Genomic DNA, 17,241 nt, shown 5'->3' with positions numbered 1-17,241 from the left:
CAACTGATAATTAGTCCTGTTTATTTTTCTTTATACAGATATTTTCGGATTTACATTTCGATAAATGTATTACAGTAAGGCCGGTTTCACATCTACGCTGGGGATTCTGCTTTCCTGCTCCTTTCAGGGAGCAGTAAAGGGGAATCCAGCGGCCGAACGATTCAGTCAGTGGATAGAAACGAACAGCACCGGGCAGACTCTGTTGAGTATAATAGGGTCCACCCGCTTTCTGCCCGGCTTTTGGATGGAAGAAAAAGCGCTGTGTGCAACGCTTTTTCTTCCGGTATCTTCAGCCACATCTCATCTGTAATGGAACCTAAGACTAGTTTCCAACAGGCGATCGCAATTTTGGTGCGAGAAAATTGCACTAAAATTGCAGCTTTGTTCCTGTGATTTTTGAGTGTCAGCGATGCTTTTTTTTTAGAATAATATCGCATCTCTGCTGCCTGCATTTAAGTCTCGTGAGAAAATTGAATGTTTTTTTGACAAATGATTTTTCAGGGCTGCGGTGTCAGTGAACTGCAAGACGCCGCAGCCAGCAATGTAAACTTGCGAAGAATAGCCATTACTTGGTCGCGGTTGTTCTTCGTTCACGCAATTGAGCGCTACATCAAGTTACAAAACCTTTTGAAGAAGCAGAAATAAGGACACGTTATATTCTTCTCTCTGCAGGGATTCTTTCGAAGAACAATACGATTGAAGTTAATTTATGACCGATGTGAGCTTAACTGTCGTATTCACAAGAAAAGCCGGAACAAATGTCAGTACTGCAGGTTCCAGAAATGTCTGGCGGTCGGAATGTCCCATAATGGTGAGTATGTTGGCTTGCCACTCTGTACTGTAAATATGTGCTGATCCCAAAAACTGCTGTATAATCGTTGTGCAATGGGGCAGACACACAAAATAATTGTAGGGTGAGGCTGGGTTCACACAGGCCGGATTCCCGTTGGAAATCTCGCGGTTTGGCCCCAGCAAAAAACGCCAGATTTCCGCCGGGAGAACCGCCGTGGTTTAAGACGCGGCGGCTTTGAAGCGGCTCGGCCGCATGCTTTTCCGTTGCAGCCGGTGCTCCCATAGAGGATAGCGCTGCCGCGACGTAAATAAACAAAAAAGGAAAGGTAAACAGACATGCTCAATCTTTTGAAGCCGCAGCTGCAGCCGCGTTTCAACCGGATTTACCGCAGCGGATTAGCTGTCCCGTGTGGAAGAGATTTCTGAGAAATCTCATCCACATGGCTGGCTAATCCCGAGATTAGCGGCCGCGGGCGGATTTGCCGCGGGCGGATCTGCTGCGGCAAAACCGCGGCAAATCTGCCCTGTGTGAACCCAGCCTTAAAGAAATCTGAGCTGTCAGTGGAGGAAAGGCACTGTAACAAAACGCCCCCTTTCCCCACTGGTACATATCCTCGTTAGGGTTCTATTCCTTTATATGTCACAAATCTCGCATACATGGCGGTTCAATTTGGGGTTCCTGAATAGTAAGCTTGGCAAGACCGAATTGTGTGCTGTTAGGCTCCATTGTAGAGGGTCATTCCCCAACCTAGGACAGGTCTCTTCCTTAGACCACTATCACACGGCCGAGAAACTCGCGCAAGATTTTTTCATTGTGAGACATAAATCTTGCGCGAATACGAACCCCATTCTTTTGCATGTAGTCATATACACGAGCGATGTCAAATCGTGGCATACTTTATCTTTTTGAGTTCCTCGGAACGCATTGCCCACTGATTTCATGAGAGGATCAGAATTTTACAGATGCGATGAAAGACGGTTTTGCCTGAAAATCGCCTCGCATTTGTAAGGCTACCTATACACAGGCGAGTGCAATATCGGGCCGAGAAACTCGGGCCAATGTAGTGCTTGGCAGCCTATGTTTTACCCACGGATGTGAGACAATTTTTTTTTAGGCTCATATTATGTATGAAATTCTGATCCTTGCACGCAAGTTTTACTTGCATTAGAGGAAGTGTTTACAATTGATTTCAGTGGGAAACTTCACATGCTCATCAATGCATGGGAGGTATTAAAGGTCTCATTGAAATCAATGGGCGATGCGTTCTGAGGAATGTGAAAAGATATAGCATGTCACGATTTTTTCCAGCACCGCGATGCGGTTCGGGCAAACATCACTTGTGTATGTGACTGAATGGGGTTCATATTTGTGCGAGATTCTCAACCGTGTGACAGCAACCTAAAATGCAGATTTCCTAGCGCGATATTGGTCCAAGTTTCTCAACCCGTTATCACGCTTGCCCATGTGTAGTTAGCCTTAGATGTCCATTTTGTAGAATTTTTGTTGCACAATCAGCTAATTTTCCCTCAGGCTTTCACCTTGAATTTCTGCATCTGCCGCCTTGATTCTCTCATGTTGCTTTAGCGATTTCTGAAGGGACTGGTGTAGCGAATGTGCTCAAAACAGCATACATCCGTGACAATGCGTGCTCAGGCATACCAAGCAGCCATTACTAAAGAGCCCACACCAGAATGGCCGGCTAGAAAGGAGGAGTCTGACAGGAATTACCTCATTCCTTCGTCTCATCCCATCACTGTTACGGGAAGGGAAACCGGTTAAGCTGGCTGAGTGGACAATGCTTTTAAACATGAATTGCGAAGTAATGCAAACATGTCACCAGGCGACCAACGTCTGGTGCTGTCACTACGTTCCCTCCGGTTCGCAGCTCTAAATCATTCAGATTATGAGAAACGTGTCAGCTATTTCTCGGCAGGCAGGCTTATCAGCAATATGTGGTGACGATCGATACTGGTCATGACTTGCCTTTTTTTCCCCATTACACGTGTTTAATTTCCTGTCACAATTACCTCAGAGAAAGATACAGTAAGCCTTGTTGCCCATAACGACCAATCAGAACTCAGCTTTCATTTCTTGACCTGCACTGGAGAAATAAAAGCTGCATTATGATTGGTTGCTATGGGCAACAAGCAAGTTTTCCTGTCAGACATGTTTTCTAAATTACAGTAGGTTTATAATCTAAAGAGAGTGCCATTAGAATTGGTGGCTCTACCGTGTGTTGTGCTGGAGATTTCCAGAAAATCCAGTTAATTTCAGAAAGATGTATTTTAGAACACAGTGACCTTTTTGTTTAAGGCTACCTACAGACGGCCAAGCGCGATATTGAGCTGTGAAACTCGGCCCAATATTGCGCACGTGTGGTGTCAAAAACTCCTCCCATCACTTCTATGAGGGCAAAAACCACATGGGTGCATGCGCTAATACACTTGCCGCTACAGAGCTTATTAGCGCATGTATCAAGTTGTTTTTTTTCAGGTCTATTCAGACTCTGCGCTATAGCACACAAAATTGAAAAAGAAAAAGCAGGAAAATAGGTCCTGCGCTATCACTCTGTCCCACGTAGTATTAACTCTGTGTGAGAAACGTGGGGCGAGCCCTATCTTTTCTCATGCGTAGCAATAATACGCGAGAATCCCAATAGTGGAAACAAAACAATTTCACTTTTGTCCCGTTACGTAATTTTCACAGATGCATAACGGGTCTAAAACGTTCCCATCTGTTTAAGCCCTGAAGTTTCGATTGTCTGGTGTGGCTTTCACTCGCATTGGAGGATCAGCCAGTGTCAATAGAGTCAATAGGGGGGGGGCGCAAATACGCACACAAAATGCAAGTAGATACGTGAAACACTGCATAATTCCACTGAAAGGAGGACACATCTGGAACTAATCAGTGCGTTTGCCCTGCAGGCAGAAAAAGTGCGCTTAAATATGCCGAAATGCGTGCAACAAAGCCTAGCTCAGTGAGCAAAAAATGCAGTGCTGAGCCGTGCACAATTGCGCTTACGCTCACGTAAAGCCGGCCAGAAGGTCCATAGTGACCCGGGAGGAAGCAAGCAGTGATTATGCATGTGTACTATGGCTCTACTCCTTTCTATAGGACTGACTAAGATAACCCAGTAGAAGGGCTGAGCTATGGTGATGAATGGAGTGGTAGTGCGCAGTAGCATGCCGTCAGTGAAATAATACACATAGATATAACCAGTAAGGTGAGTTACTTGTAGGATTAACCCCTCTTTAGTGTTTTGGACCATGAATCTCTGGCAGTTTTTGAAATCTACTGCGTGTAAGTTTCTGGTGCGTATTTTTATCCTGAATTTTGCCTCTTTCAATGTAGATGGGTCAGGAAGGGAATACTTTCTCCTTAGGGAATGACCCAGTAGGTGTGAGGAGACTTACAAGGCCATCCATGCTCCTCTGGGAGATATACAAATGAGGAGACGAAACAATACCTCTGCAGCACCATCTATTCATGCAAGTCAATGTCAGACCTTTTCATGGGCCTTGGAACAATGACTGGGAATGTAAGCTAAAGCCAGAGTCTTCTCCAGAAGGAAAAGATAACCAAGCACAGACAGACTATCTTTTCTTTTTGGAGAAGACTCTGGCATTGGCTTATATTCCCAGTCATTGTTCCAAGGCCCATGAAAAGGTCTGACATTGACTTGCAGAATTACTACCTTCCTATAGGTGGTACTCTGGAGGCATTGCTTCATCTTGCCATTTGCGATGGGTGAAATCCACAGTGAGATCCACAGCGAATCCACAACTAAATTCTGCAATTGTGTGCATAGTGTCTAAGGCTAATTTCACACGGGTGAGTGTAATATCGAGCTGATTTCTCTATGGCTGCTAGATGTTTTTTTTTATTGCGGAGTGTTTCCCACTGTTTTTTTTCCAGGTTTGGGAAACCTTGCATTGAATTGTACTCACGTGCACGTCTTAGGCCGTGCGATGCTTTGCCAGCCACATTGAAAACGATGGGCGATGCAATGCAAGGGCACACCCAAAGATAGGGCATGCCGTGATTTTTTCCCGCACCACAATGCTGGAAAAAAAAAATCGCACATATGTATGACCCCATTCATGGGGTTCATATTCGTGAGAGATTCTTGGCCATGTGAAACTGGCCTAAGACTACTGAAATAGTCATTCATGTAATGCAGGGGTGTGCTAGGTCTGCCAGAATTGGAGCCGCTTTTGCAAAATGGTCCTCTGTCCTGGCATCTAGAGGGGGTTTCTGTGTTAAGTATGATCTTCTATGATGTCTACATACCCCAAATGACATTCGGACATGGGTTTTGTGGTGAAACAACCCTTTACACAGCGTTATGTTTAGAATCTTATTACAATATATGTCCTATACTTTCTTGTATCTTCTATAATAAAATCATCTTACTGCTGGAAGCTGCAGGATTAGATCCGTATCAACGTCCAGTGTCTATGAAACCAACGAGGAAACGCTGACTGATGTATTTCTCTAGCAAACACAATAGGTGTGGACTCTTGAGAAGTCATTTTTCAGTTATTAATATTTAGTGTTTGCTTTTTGTGTGGGTTTAGTTCTAGAAAGATCGCCGAGTCCCTAATCAGCATGAGCAGTCCGGGAAGAATGTGCTGATAGACGGACCTGTAATTCAGTGTTAATCGCTGTGATCAAAATGGATTGCACATTAGCCGTACGCAGAAGCACAAATGGCCTCAGATAAAACGTACAGGTTAATCGTCCTTTGTACCAGCCAAAAATCCAGCAGACCTCATTATAGGATTAATGTTTTTTTGTAACAGGGAAAGAAATGTCTACACACAGGAACAAAAATGCTCAAACTAAGGCCGGCTCACATGACCTTATGTGTAAAGCGTGGTGTGACTCAACAATAGAGATGAGCGAGCGTACTCGGAAAAGCACTACTCGCTCGAGTAATTGGCTTTATCCGAGTATCGCTGTGCTCGTCCCTGAAGATTCGGGTGCCGCTGCTGCTGACAGGTGAGTCGCAGCGGGGAGCAGGGGAGAGCGGGCGGGAGAGAGGGAGAGAAAGATCTTACCTCCGTTCCTCCCCGCTCTCCCCTGCAGCTCCCCGCTCCGTGCCGGCACCCAAATCTTCAGGGACGAGCACAGCGATACTCGGATAAAGCAAATTACTCGAGCGAGTAGTGCTTTTCCGAGTACGCTCGCTCATCTCTACTCAACAATTTACAGAGGTGCAGAGCCGGCCTATATCCGATATGGCAGTGACTTTCTACTGTGCGTGACAGTATATCTCACGCACGCTCTTAGGCACAGTCTGATTTGTTTATTTTTCTGTTTAAATTTCCGACACTGTCGCTTCGCAAACGTAATTGCATGTGGACAGCGTTGATTGCGGGCCCATAGAGAACAATGGGATCTCGTGCTCGTAATATGCATCAAAACAGAACATGCTACGTCCTTCACATAATACGCAATGCATACACGCAAGTCTGAGCAAAACAGCATAAGTCAATGTATTTGATGGCCTGTGAATTACTGCGTGTACTACGCAATTCAAACACGTGAGCCCAGCCTAATATTGTTTTTCACTGACTATTTTCTATATAGCGATGATTTGTGGTTGCAATTTGGCATTTTGTAAAGATGTTGCTATAGTGGCTAATAAACATATATATCATAGCACATATCCTCACTAATATCAGTCCCTGTCCATAACGGGGTTCACAATCTAATTTCCCTATTATAGATAGATAGATAGATAGATAGATAGATAGATAGATAGATAGATAGATAGATAGATAGATAGATAGATATGAGATAGATAGATAGATTAGATAGATTATATAGATAGATATGAGATAGATAGATAGATATGGGATAGATAGATAGGTAGATAGATAGATATGGGATAGATAGATAGATATATAGATAGATAGATATGAGATAGATAGATTAGATAGATATGAGATAGATTAGATAGATATGAGATAGGATAGATATGAGATTAGATAGATAGATAGATAGATAGATAGATAGATAGATAGATAGATAGATAGATAGATAGATAGACTGTTTATTTGTATTCTCTTAGCTTTGTGAACAGATCAAGCTGACTATACATTTTATAGTATTATAAAAACAGTACCATTTTACTACTAGGAGGCATCTGATAAATCTTTTGCCATTTTCAGTCCCATATAAACCCCTGTGATGAGTTCAATGTCTTCCATGGATTTTAATATGTAAAGCACTGTACAAAAGTTTTAGGCAGGTGTGGAGAAAATACCAATTAAGAATGCTTTCAAAAATGGAAGTGTTAATAGATTTTTGGTCAATCAAAAAAATGCAAAGTGAATGAACAAAAGAGAAATGTAAATCAAATCAATATTTAGTGTGACCGTCGATTAGCATTTAAACGGCCTCAATTCTTCTAGGTGCACTTGCACGCAGTTTTTGAAGGAACAAAAGCTGGGCACTTTTTTCAAAAATCCTGGAGAACTAGCCATAGATCAACCTCATGCACTGCACAAAAATGTTACGCTGAAGCATGCATATTTCCACATATACTCGTCTGAGGCCGCACTAACCCACATGTATTCATGTGAATTTTGGTGCAGAATGTTTTGTTTTACTGTTGTAATACAAACCTGCCTACTCGACTGAGTTTTTTGAACTTTGTGGGAAATACTGGTAAAAGGATCCTGGAAATTGTTCTTGGAAATTCCTATTGCTTAATCCCCTGATGACCAGCCATTTTTTTTGTTTTTTTCCCTCTTCATTTTTTCATCCCTGTTTTCCAAGAGATATAAGTTTTACATTTTTCCATTGACAGTGTCCTATAAAAGTTTGTGCTTTGAGGGCCCAGTTGTATTTTTTAATGCAATAATTTAAACTACCATATAATGTATTAATAAACTTTTAAAAATTGAAATGGAAAACCCCCGCAATTCTGTCATTTTTGGGAAGGTCTAGTTTTTTTGGTGTTTACGATACGTTAAAAATCATGTTAACTTTATTTTGTGGGTGAGCACAACTGGGATACCAAAATTTATATAGTTTTATTACAGACTTTTTACAGACACGGCAATAGTAACTGTGCATTTTTTATTGTCTTGGTTTAAATGTGAAAACTGGGAGAAACGTTTTTTTGACCCTTTAAGATTTTTAACTTTTTCTTTATTAAACCCACCATCTCAAGGGGACTAAAAACTTGTGATAATAATCTGATCACTTGTATAGTATACTGAAATCCTTCTGTATTGCAGTATATTGTTCTTTTCCTGCAGCCTATCAAGTCTTGCCACAGGCACGGCTTTATAGGTAAAATTTTGTGTCAGGCCTGGGAACCTTCAATAGGCCCTAGACTGCTTTTGTCAACAATTGGCACAGCATGATTGCGTCAGGAGGGGCTGACGGGTGACCTGAAGGCCCCTTTTTTGGTCAGCTGCTTAGAGTTTGTGGTCAGGATTAACGGTGGCGTTCAAGTGGTCCCGATCAGATCTAGCTTCCAAACCCGCTCCATATGCCCTAGCAACCCATGATAAGTATACCCATCATGTATACCCATCATAGGTCATTAGGCGTTGAATAGCAATTCCCTAATACGGTACGTAAGTTATTTTCAGAATTCTATATTATTATATTATGAAATTCCACAATCACTTTCAGATTCACTGCTATAGTTTTGGAAATCCTCCTTAGCGTTTTTTTTCTCCACTGTGCTGCGAGAGTAAGTAAAAACTCTCGCAGAGCAGTGCAAGACAATCGCTGCGATAGTCTTTTTAATGGGGCCAGCGGCAGCAGCGCTAGCCCCATCGAAAAGATTTGAAGAATGCCGCAGACTTCTGCCACAGCTGTGACAGCTGTCACAGCTGTGGCAGGAGTTTCCTTCATCCCCGCAGGGACCGCGGGGATGAAGGAACCCTCTGTCACAGCTGTGGCAGAAGTCAGCAGCATGCTATCCCATTGCTTTCAATGGGATCGGCACTGCTGCCGATCCCATTGAAAGCAGTGGTTTCTGACAAGCCCTGCAGAATGATTATCGGAGAAGGGCTTGAAATATAAGCCCTTCACTGATAATCATAAAAAGTGGTTAAAAAAATAATAAAAAAGTTACTCACCTCTCCTGCTGTCAGCCGCGTCCTCCGGCTGGCTCCCCGGCACTGCTACTGAGCTCTTTCAGCAGATGGGGATTTAAAAATCCCCACCTCCTGAAAGGGCTGTGCGGATTGGCTGAGGGCTCAGCCAATAGCAGCTACTGCTTAGCTATTGGCTGAGTGCTCAGCCAATGGCAGATAGCTCTTAGCTATTCATTCATGAATAGCAATATCTTAGCTATTCATGAATGAATAGCTAAGAGCTATCTGTCATTGGCTGAGCGCTCAGCCAATCTGCACAGCCCATTCAGTAGGCAGGGATTTTTAAATCCCCGTTTGCTGAAAGTGTTGGACAGCAGTGCCGGGGAGTCAGCCGGAGGACGCGGCTGACAGCAGGAGAGGTGAGTAACTTTTTTATTATTTTTTTTAACCACTTTTTTATGATTATCGGGGAAGGGCTTATATTTCAAGCCCTTCTCCGATAATCATTCTGCAGGGCTTGTCAGAAGCCACTACTTTCAATGGGATAGCATGCCACGGACTTCTGCCACAGCTGTGACAACTGTCACAGCTGTGACAGAGGACTCCTTCATCCCCGGCTGTAGTCCGCGGCATTCTCCATATCTTTTCAATGGAGCTAGCGCTGCTGCGGCTGGCCCCATTGAAAAGACTGGCGATGTCGCAGTGATATCCCAGCGATTTGGGGATATCTGCCTGCGTTTTTCTCGCACTGCAATGCGAGACTTTTACTTTAGAATCGCATCGCAGTGGAGAAAAAAATTCCAATGGGTGGGAGCCCTTATGCAGATATTAGTATTGTACTTCTGGTCATAAGGATCTGGACATGACATCTGAAACATACAGACACTTAAACACGAGTGCAATGCAAGCATCTGATTGAAGACTATGGGCCCTTTTACATGAAACGATTCATTCATCTTCTTTCCCGACTGTATTGGATGTTTTCTTGAAAAAATCTTCCAGATTTCAGTCGTGAGAATTATACCAGGCTCAGAAGACCTAAAGCGCTGTGTGAGTCATGCAGAGTTTCACCGCTGTGGATTTGACGGGGACCTGGCCTATCACTGCGTACGGCAGCAATATTGTACTGCACATGACAGTGTATCTCACACACGCTGTCATGTGAAGTTTCTTGTTTTCTTTTGTTTAAATTTCCCACACTGACTACTCGCAATGGCGCGCATATACGTCGCCCAAACGCAATTACATTGATTATTCTCCCATTGACTATGCATTCATAGAGAACAATAGTCTCTCTTATGCGTAAGATAGGGCGAATTGGACGTGCTGCATTCTTTTTGTGCTTGCATATTCCTTAATGCATACACGCAAATGCGAGCAAAACAGCGTAAAGCAATGTATTTGATTGCCTGCAAATTACCACGTATCACACACACATACATCGCACATGTAAGGGCTTCGACAGATGAGCATGTTTTTGCTCATCGTTGCGCCACGGGAAAATTCCGCCTGCAAAACGTGGGGAATAGAACTCATTGATTTTTTAATGGGATCATTCTCACTTCTTACTTTTGTGCCATCGGGTGCAAAAAAGTAGGGCCTGCTCTATTTTGTGCATATTTGTGCACCAAATAGCCCCATACAGATCTGTGGGAGAAAGCATAATACGAAATACGCTTGTCTGTCGAAGCCCTTAATTGTAGTGTGGCATTTTGTTTATTACATGCCACGGATCATACAAGAGGCTTCTCTGGCGGCGATCCTGAACTGTAGGAACATAAGCTTGTTTTCTACTGCGGGTATTGCAAAAACATTGTCAAGTGACCAATAAATCATGAGATACTTGTGGAGATCACATTTTTTGGGCTGGCAGCTCACATTGTCTTTAAGGGAAATATTTCCTGTTTGTTTAGCAGATCTCGGAGAGGTCATTCGTATTATTGCAGGGTAAGAAATGTCATATTACCAGAACAATAGGACGCTTTATGGCAGCGGCTCACACAACTATGGAGTTAGCAGCTGTGGCCATTGAGGTCTCTGCCTATATTAACTTATCTGCTTCACAGAAATATGAACTGTAATCTGCTTGGTTCGTATTTGGAAGGCTGGGCACACATGAACGTATTTGCATTGCGTATTACGCGGTGTATGTACACGCGCATCATATATGGTAAATGGCACTAATGAAAGTACATTGTTGTTCCACTCACACTTGTGTATATTTATTGCGTATACTACGCGCGTAAAAAAGAACGCAGCATGTTCTATCTTCATGTTCCTACATAGGGGTAATAAAAAGTATGTTACATGCTCTATAGAGGTTCCAGCGCAGATGTGAAGGCAGCCTAAGGGCTTCAACAGATCAGCGTGATACTCAGTGATACTTGATTTTCAGTGTATTCATTCTCATTTCGTTTTTTTTGTGCCCATTATTTTTATGGGCACAAAAAGTAGGACCTGCGTGTTTGCGCACGGAAGAGCCCCATAGAAGTCTAACACTCACATCTGCCCACCCGCAGCGCATACCCGCGATCACTGGCACCGCATTAGGGTAATTAGCCTTTTAAATCAGGGCAAGAGCGCTAACTAAATACACTCGTTCACTGCGCAAAAAAATTACACTGGAGCGAGTGTATTACGTAACACGCTCGTCTGTTATGGCTCTAACACTGCTATTCTTTATGTAATAACTTTCTGAATCATTTCTGGTTCTGCAGTGGAACTTTCACTGTGTGTTTTACATTTCATTTGCACATACGTCACAGAACTGGATTCGCCCGTAGCTGAAATATGATTTTTTACTGTCAGCCACACCTTAAAGGTTTTTCCGGTTTACAAAAACCATTATAATACCCTGTTAGTGAATGCTGAGTTAACCCCTTAAAAACCAAAATGACTCAGGCCTAAAGGACCAATCGCTTTTTAGCAATTTTATGCAAGTGGTAGTTTTATGGCTCTATTTTTTTCCCTTGCACTGCCAAAATGATATTTGTTGCATTTTTTTAACCTGATATATAAGGCTATTTTTAATACTACTTTTACTGAATTTTTTCCCCGCTTTTTTTGTTTATTTAGGAATAATGTGTTGAAAAAGTTAAAGGCTTTAAATTTATAGTTCTTTATTTTTAAAAATTATTATATTTACACTAAAATAAAGTACAGGAATAGGCCAGTTTGTTTTTGGACCTTGATACATAATTTGTATAGTCTCTGATTACAGATCGGATATGGAGTCCCAGTTATAGGGGAAAACATCCGCCTATAGTGACAGCAGTCACTGTGAAAACTGGGCTGGGATCTGCTAAGACATTGCAACTCTGACAAGTTGGGGGTCCCTGGCATTAATGTGATTGTCCGCTCCCATAGAAGAAACGGCACTGCCACTTCCTATATTGTCTACATCGCGCTCATTGAGTGCTATGTAGCCTATAAAAGGAAAGGCAGAAGTGGTTAAAAATCGCTTCTGTCTTCTCTTTTGTGTCTTCGGACGTTTCTCACAACCAAACACCCAACCTGCTCCTGCTAGACTGTAGGAGTAGCAGCTCTAATCCCACACCGTATTTTTACTATGGTATGGGATTAAAGCCCAGGACCAAGCGCTGAATATTTCTGGCACTTGGTCTGTAAAGGGTTAAAGAGGTTGTCTAGGACTTTATTGATGACCTGTTCTTAGGATAGGTCATCAGTAGCTGATTGGCGGAGATCCATCGCTCAGGATCCCCATCGAACAGCTGATTGCTGGGCCTGCTGTCAGTGAGGACAGCACTGAAAGCAGATAGCACTGTAAGCATTGCAGCAGCCCACATTGGTACTACAGGCACAGTTCCCATTGAATATAATGGGAGCTGTACTTGCAGTACCAGAGCGGGCCACTACAATACAGACGCTTTTTGCTTCCACTGCGATTTGCACTGACAGCTGGCCCGGCGATCAGCTGCTCAGTAAGGATCCCAAGCGGCGGACTACAGTTGATCTTCTATCGATGAGCAATACTTAGGATAAGTCATCTATAGTAGAAGTCTTGTAGAACCCCTTTAATAGAGTGGGCTTCTCTGTTCAGGATTCTCATCTCTTGACCAAGGGGAAAAGAGGTTAAAAAGAGTGTTTTTGCTCTACAGAACCTGCCTTATTCTGCATTATATAGATAACCCATTGATTTGAACGGTGGCTCTGCATGGAAAATGAACACCTATCGCCAGGTTTCCCCACAGATTACAGAAGATTTATGGGAGTCCCAGCAGAGGGACATTCTATAATCTATTTATTGTCAAGTGACCTTTCTAACAAGTAGTGACTGTCCAAAGTGGAGAAACCTTTTAATCAAGTCATGGAGTTTCTCTGTCTCAGAGATCAGTATCCTAAAAAAAAGTTCAAAAACACTGCCATATATTGTATTCTCTATAAAAATGGAGAGATTTTTCTGCCATCTCCTTCCTACACTTATAAAATTTCAAGATAGGAGTCATCAAAGTTCAATAAAATTATGGCACTGATTAAACATGTTTTGCATGAGATATTGCGTAAAACAACACACCTCTAAATGCACTGGACTGCATTTATTGCATGTTTTATAATACTACAGTGTTATAACACTACAGTCTTGTTTTACCATCATATAGTGACTCTCCATAATGTTGATAATGTTAATTTCAGTCTCAGTAACACACAAAAAAAATGTGTTTTCAGCTATCAGGTTTGGACGGATGCCTCAGGCAGAGAAGGAGAAGCTTCTGGCTGAGATTTCCAGTGACATCGACCAGCTGAATCCAGAGTGCGCTGATCAACGAGTTCTGGCCAAGCATTTATATGACTCATATCTCAAGTCCTTCCCTACAACAAAAGCTAAAGCCCGAGCCATATTGACAGGAAGGACAACAGACAAATCAGTAAGTGGGAGTTAGAAGTGTAAATGATTTACTGCGATTGTAATCTCTACTGTTGTAAGACTTGACCGGAACAATTTTCGGAAGGTTATTTTCTTTTTATATAATTGTGATACATTTTGAAATCTTGAGATATTCATATAGATGAAAAATAACAGGACATATTTATTTGGCACATTATGTCTTTAGTTTGGACTTCCAGTCTAACCTATTTAGAAAGCTGAAAAAAAAACTAAGATGTATGCTTAACCTTTTCATGACCAAGAGTTATTGATACTCATGTGTTTCGGTCACATTTTGCAGTTCTAGTATGCCATCCCCACTTTCAAAAAAATCATAACTTTTCTGGTGATATAATAATATTCTTTATTTATATAGCGCCAACATATTCCACAGCGCTTACAATACAGGGGAAATAAAACAAGACAACGGTTACATGAAGTAATCAATTGATGGAAACAGTAGGGGTGAGGGTCCAACGAGCTTACATACTACAGATAATGGGGTGATACAGAAGGTAAAGGGGCTGCAGATGTGCACGGTATGGCGAGTTGGAGAGTGAGGGATGCTATACAGACAATGGTCAAGCTGTATAGTGGCGGAATCGGGATGACTGCAGGTGCCGGTTGATTACGGCTATCATGGATTGCAGTCTGTGGGACAGGGAGCATGTTATCAGGCGGAGTACAGAGGGGTTTGGTTTAGGGGATATGCTATGCCTCCCTGAAGAGGTGCGTTTTTAGAGCACGCCTGAACTTTATCGTGTCAGTGATTGCCCAGATATTTTTTGGTAGCACGTTCCAGAGGACAGGTGCTGCTCTTGAGAAGTCTTGGAGGCGGGAATGATAGGTTCGAATTAAAGGGGCACTCAGTCTGATTTCATTAGCAGAGCGGAGGGCACGGGCTGGGTGATGAATTGAGATGAGGGAAGCAATGTAGGGTGGGGCGGTGCTGTGGAGGGCTTTGTGGATGAGGGTAGTGAGTTTAAATTGTATTCTGTATTTGACTGGCACAGGGCAGAGGTGCCCGAGTAGCGGCTGGACAGGAAGAGGAGCCTGGCTGCCGCATTCAGGATGGATTGGAGAGGGTAGAGTCTGGTGCAGGGAAGGCCAATCAGCAACGACTTGCAGTAACCAAGCCAAGAGTGGATGAGGGCAACAGTGAGCATTTTTAGCGTGTCTATGGTGAGAAAAGGGCATATTCTAGCGATGTTCTTGAGGTGCAGCTGACATGTTCGGGCCAGAGATAGGATGTAGGGGGTGAAGAAAAGATTAGAGTCGAATATGACCCCAAGGCAGCGGGCGTGCTGTCTGGGAGTTATGGTGGTGCCACACACTGAGATAGAGATGTCAGGATGAGGTCGGTTAGTAGAGGGTGGAAACAGGAGAAGGTCAGTTTTTGAGAGGTTCAGTTTTAGGTAGAGAGAGGACATAGTGTTAGAGACAGCAGACAGACAGTCGGTGGTGTTCTGGAGGAATACTGCTGTGATGTCCCTGGAGGAGGTGTATAACTGGGTATCATCAGCATAGAGATGGTACTGGAAACCAAATCTCCTGATGGTCTGTCCAATGGGGGCTGGGTAGATGGAGAAGAGGAGGGGGCCGAGGACCAAGCCCTGGGGGACCCCAACAGCAAGGGGAAGAGGAGGGGAGGTAGAGCCAGCAAAGCAGACACTGAAGGAGCGGTCGGATAGGTAGGAGGAGAACCAGGAGAGGGCAGTGTCCTTTAGTCCAATGGAGCGAAAGCATACTGAGGAGAAGTTTGTGGTCAACAGTGTCGAATGCTGCAGAGAGGTCGAGGAGGATCAGTAGGGAGTAGTCGCTCCTCAATTTGGCTGTCAGGAGGTCGTTTGACACTTTAGTCAGGGCGGTTTCTGTCGAGTGTTAAGGGACGGAAGCCAGACTGTAGGGGGTCAAGAAGAGCGTTATCTGAGAGATAGCTTATAAGGCGTTCTAGTAGTTTAGAGATAAACGGCAGGTTTGAGATGGGTCGATAGTTGGCAGCATCAGTCGAGTCAAGAGTCGGTTTCTTTAGCAGCGGTGATATGATAACATGTTTGAATGAGGATGGGAAAATGCCAGAGGTCAGAGAAAGATTGAATATAGTGGTGAGGTGGGAGATGACCCAACTATATGAGGGCTTGTTTTTTGTGGGACAAGTTGTATTTTTCTATTACACCTTTTAATGTACTATATCATGTTTTCAAAAACTTTTTAAATGGGTGAAATAGAAAAAAAGACAGTTATGCCATTTAGGTGTGTGTGGGGGGAGGGGGGGTGTTTTCACGGTGCAGTAAAAATGCCATGTTATATTTATCCTGTAGGTTATTACAATTATGTCAATGTCAAACATAGTTTTTTTTATGCAGTAATGCTTAAAAAATACCTTTAAAAAAAGAATTTTCTGCCCCTATCTTTTAACTCCATGAACTTTTTTAGTTATCTGTTGATGCAGCTGTTTGAGGGTTTGCTTTTTGTGAGATGACCTGTGTTTTGTTTTTGGATCATTTTGGGGTACATATTTTCTATTGCTTTTTATTCCATTTTTTCTTGGAGATGGAGTGACCCAAAAAAATGCAGTTCTGGCATTCCGTATTTTTTTCTAATAAAATTCACTGTGCGGGATTAATAATGTGATATTTTAATAAGCTGAACTTTTACAGATGCACCAATACTAATTTTTACATTTTGTAAATTTTAAATACGAAGACTGTGAAAAGTTGTTTTTTTTTACTTTTAAGATTTGCAAATTTCTTTTTCTATCTATTTCAACTTTTTTTCATAGGGGACTTGAACTTGAGATTGTTTGATTGCTTATACAATAAAATGCAATTCTGGTATTAAATTATACTGTATTTTAACAGACATCCTACATCCTACTGCCTCAGGCAAGCAATCATGGCAATCTTAGGAGGCTTCAGAAGACCCCAGGCGCCCATGAAACCCTGACAGCACCTTGTAATTTTATCGTAGGGAAATGGGCGTATGGGACTTCTCAAACCTGATTGATCTGAATATTTAAATGCTGGTACTGGCTGTTGTGGGCAGGCGTGGACTGCCACAGACAATTGATACCCACTGTATATGGAGCGGACTCGGCTTCTGGGCCCACTCCATACACAGCATATATTGGCAATGTTTGCAGTTAGGAAGTATATAGCCATATGGCCTTCATGAAGGGGTTAAAGTCGAGAGACAGACATGACAGAAGTAAAGCCATTGCATAACTGGAGCCAAATAACAATATAATGTGGGTTTTTCCATTGAGGGGGCTTTCCATGATTAGTAAAACATAGCTTCTTTCTTTCAGAAACAGCACCACACCTGGCTATGGGTTGTGTCTGGTAGTGCTGCTCATCTCCAAGTAAATAGAGCTGATCTGCAATGCCACACACAACCTGTGGACAGGTATGATATTGTTAAGGAAAGAACGCAGCAAAATGTTATTAATTTTAGACAGCCCCTTTAAAGTTTGGAATCTTTAATAATAATTAGTCTTGGTC

General features: G+C 42.7%; 1 protein-coding gene across 2 annotated transcripts in view; it reads left to right on the top strand.

The window, feature by feature from the left end:
• The window catches only part of PPARG (peroxisome proliferator activated receptor gamma), a 56,954-nt gene that overhangs the window by 33,273 nt on the left and 6,440 nt on the right, over positions 1 to 17,241 (top strand). For both annotated transcript variants that reach the window (XM_066596480.1, XM_066596481.1), the window contains 2 exons: positions 673 to 811; positions 13,543 to 13,742. In XM_066596480.1, coding sequence (XP_066452577.1) covers positions 673 to 811; positions 13,543 to 13,742 — 339 coding nt within the window. The remainder of the gene's footprint in view (positions 1 to 672; positions 812 to 13,542; positions 13,743 to 17,241) is intronic.

The sequence above is a fragment of the Eleutherodactylus coqui genome, chromosome 3, assembly GCF_035609145.1.
Source record: "Eleutherodactylus coqui strain aEleCoq1 chromosome 3, aEleCoq1.hap1, whole genome shotgun sequence".
Taxonomy (NCBI): Eukaryota; Metazoa; Chordata; class Amphibia; order Anura; family Eleutherodactylidae; genus Eleutherodactylus; species Eleutherodactylus coqui.
Note: the sequence above shows the minus strand (reverse complement) of the source record. Positions and strands in the feature narration are given on the sequence as shown.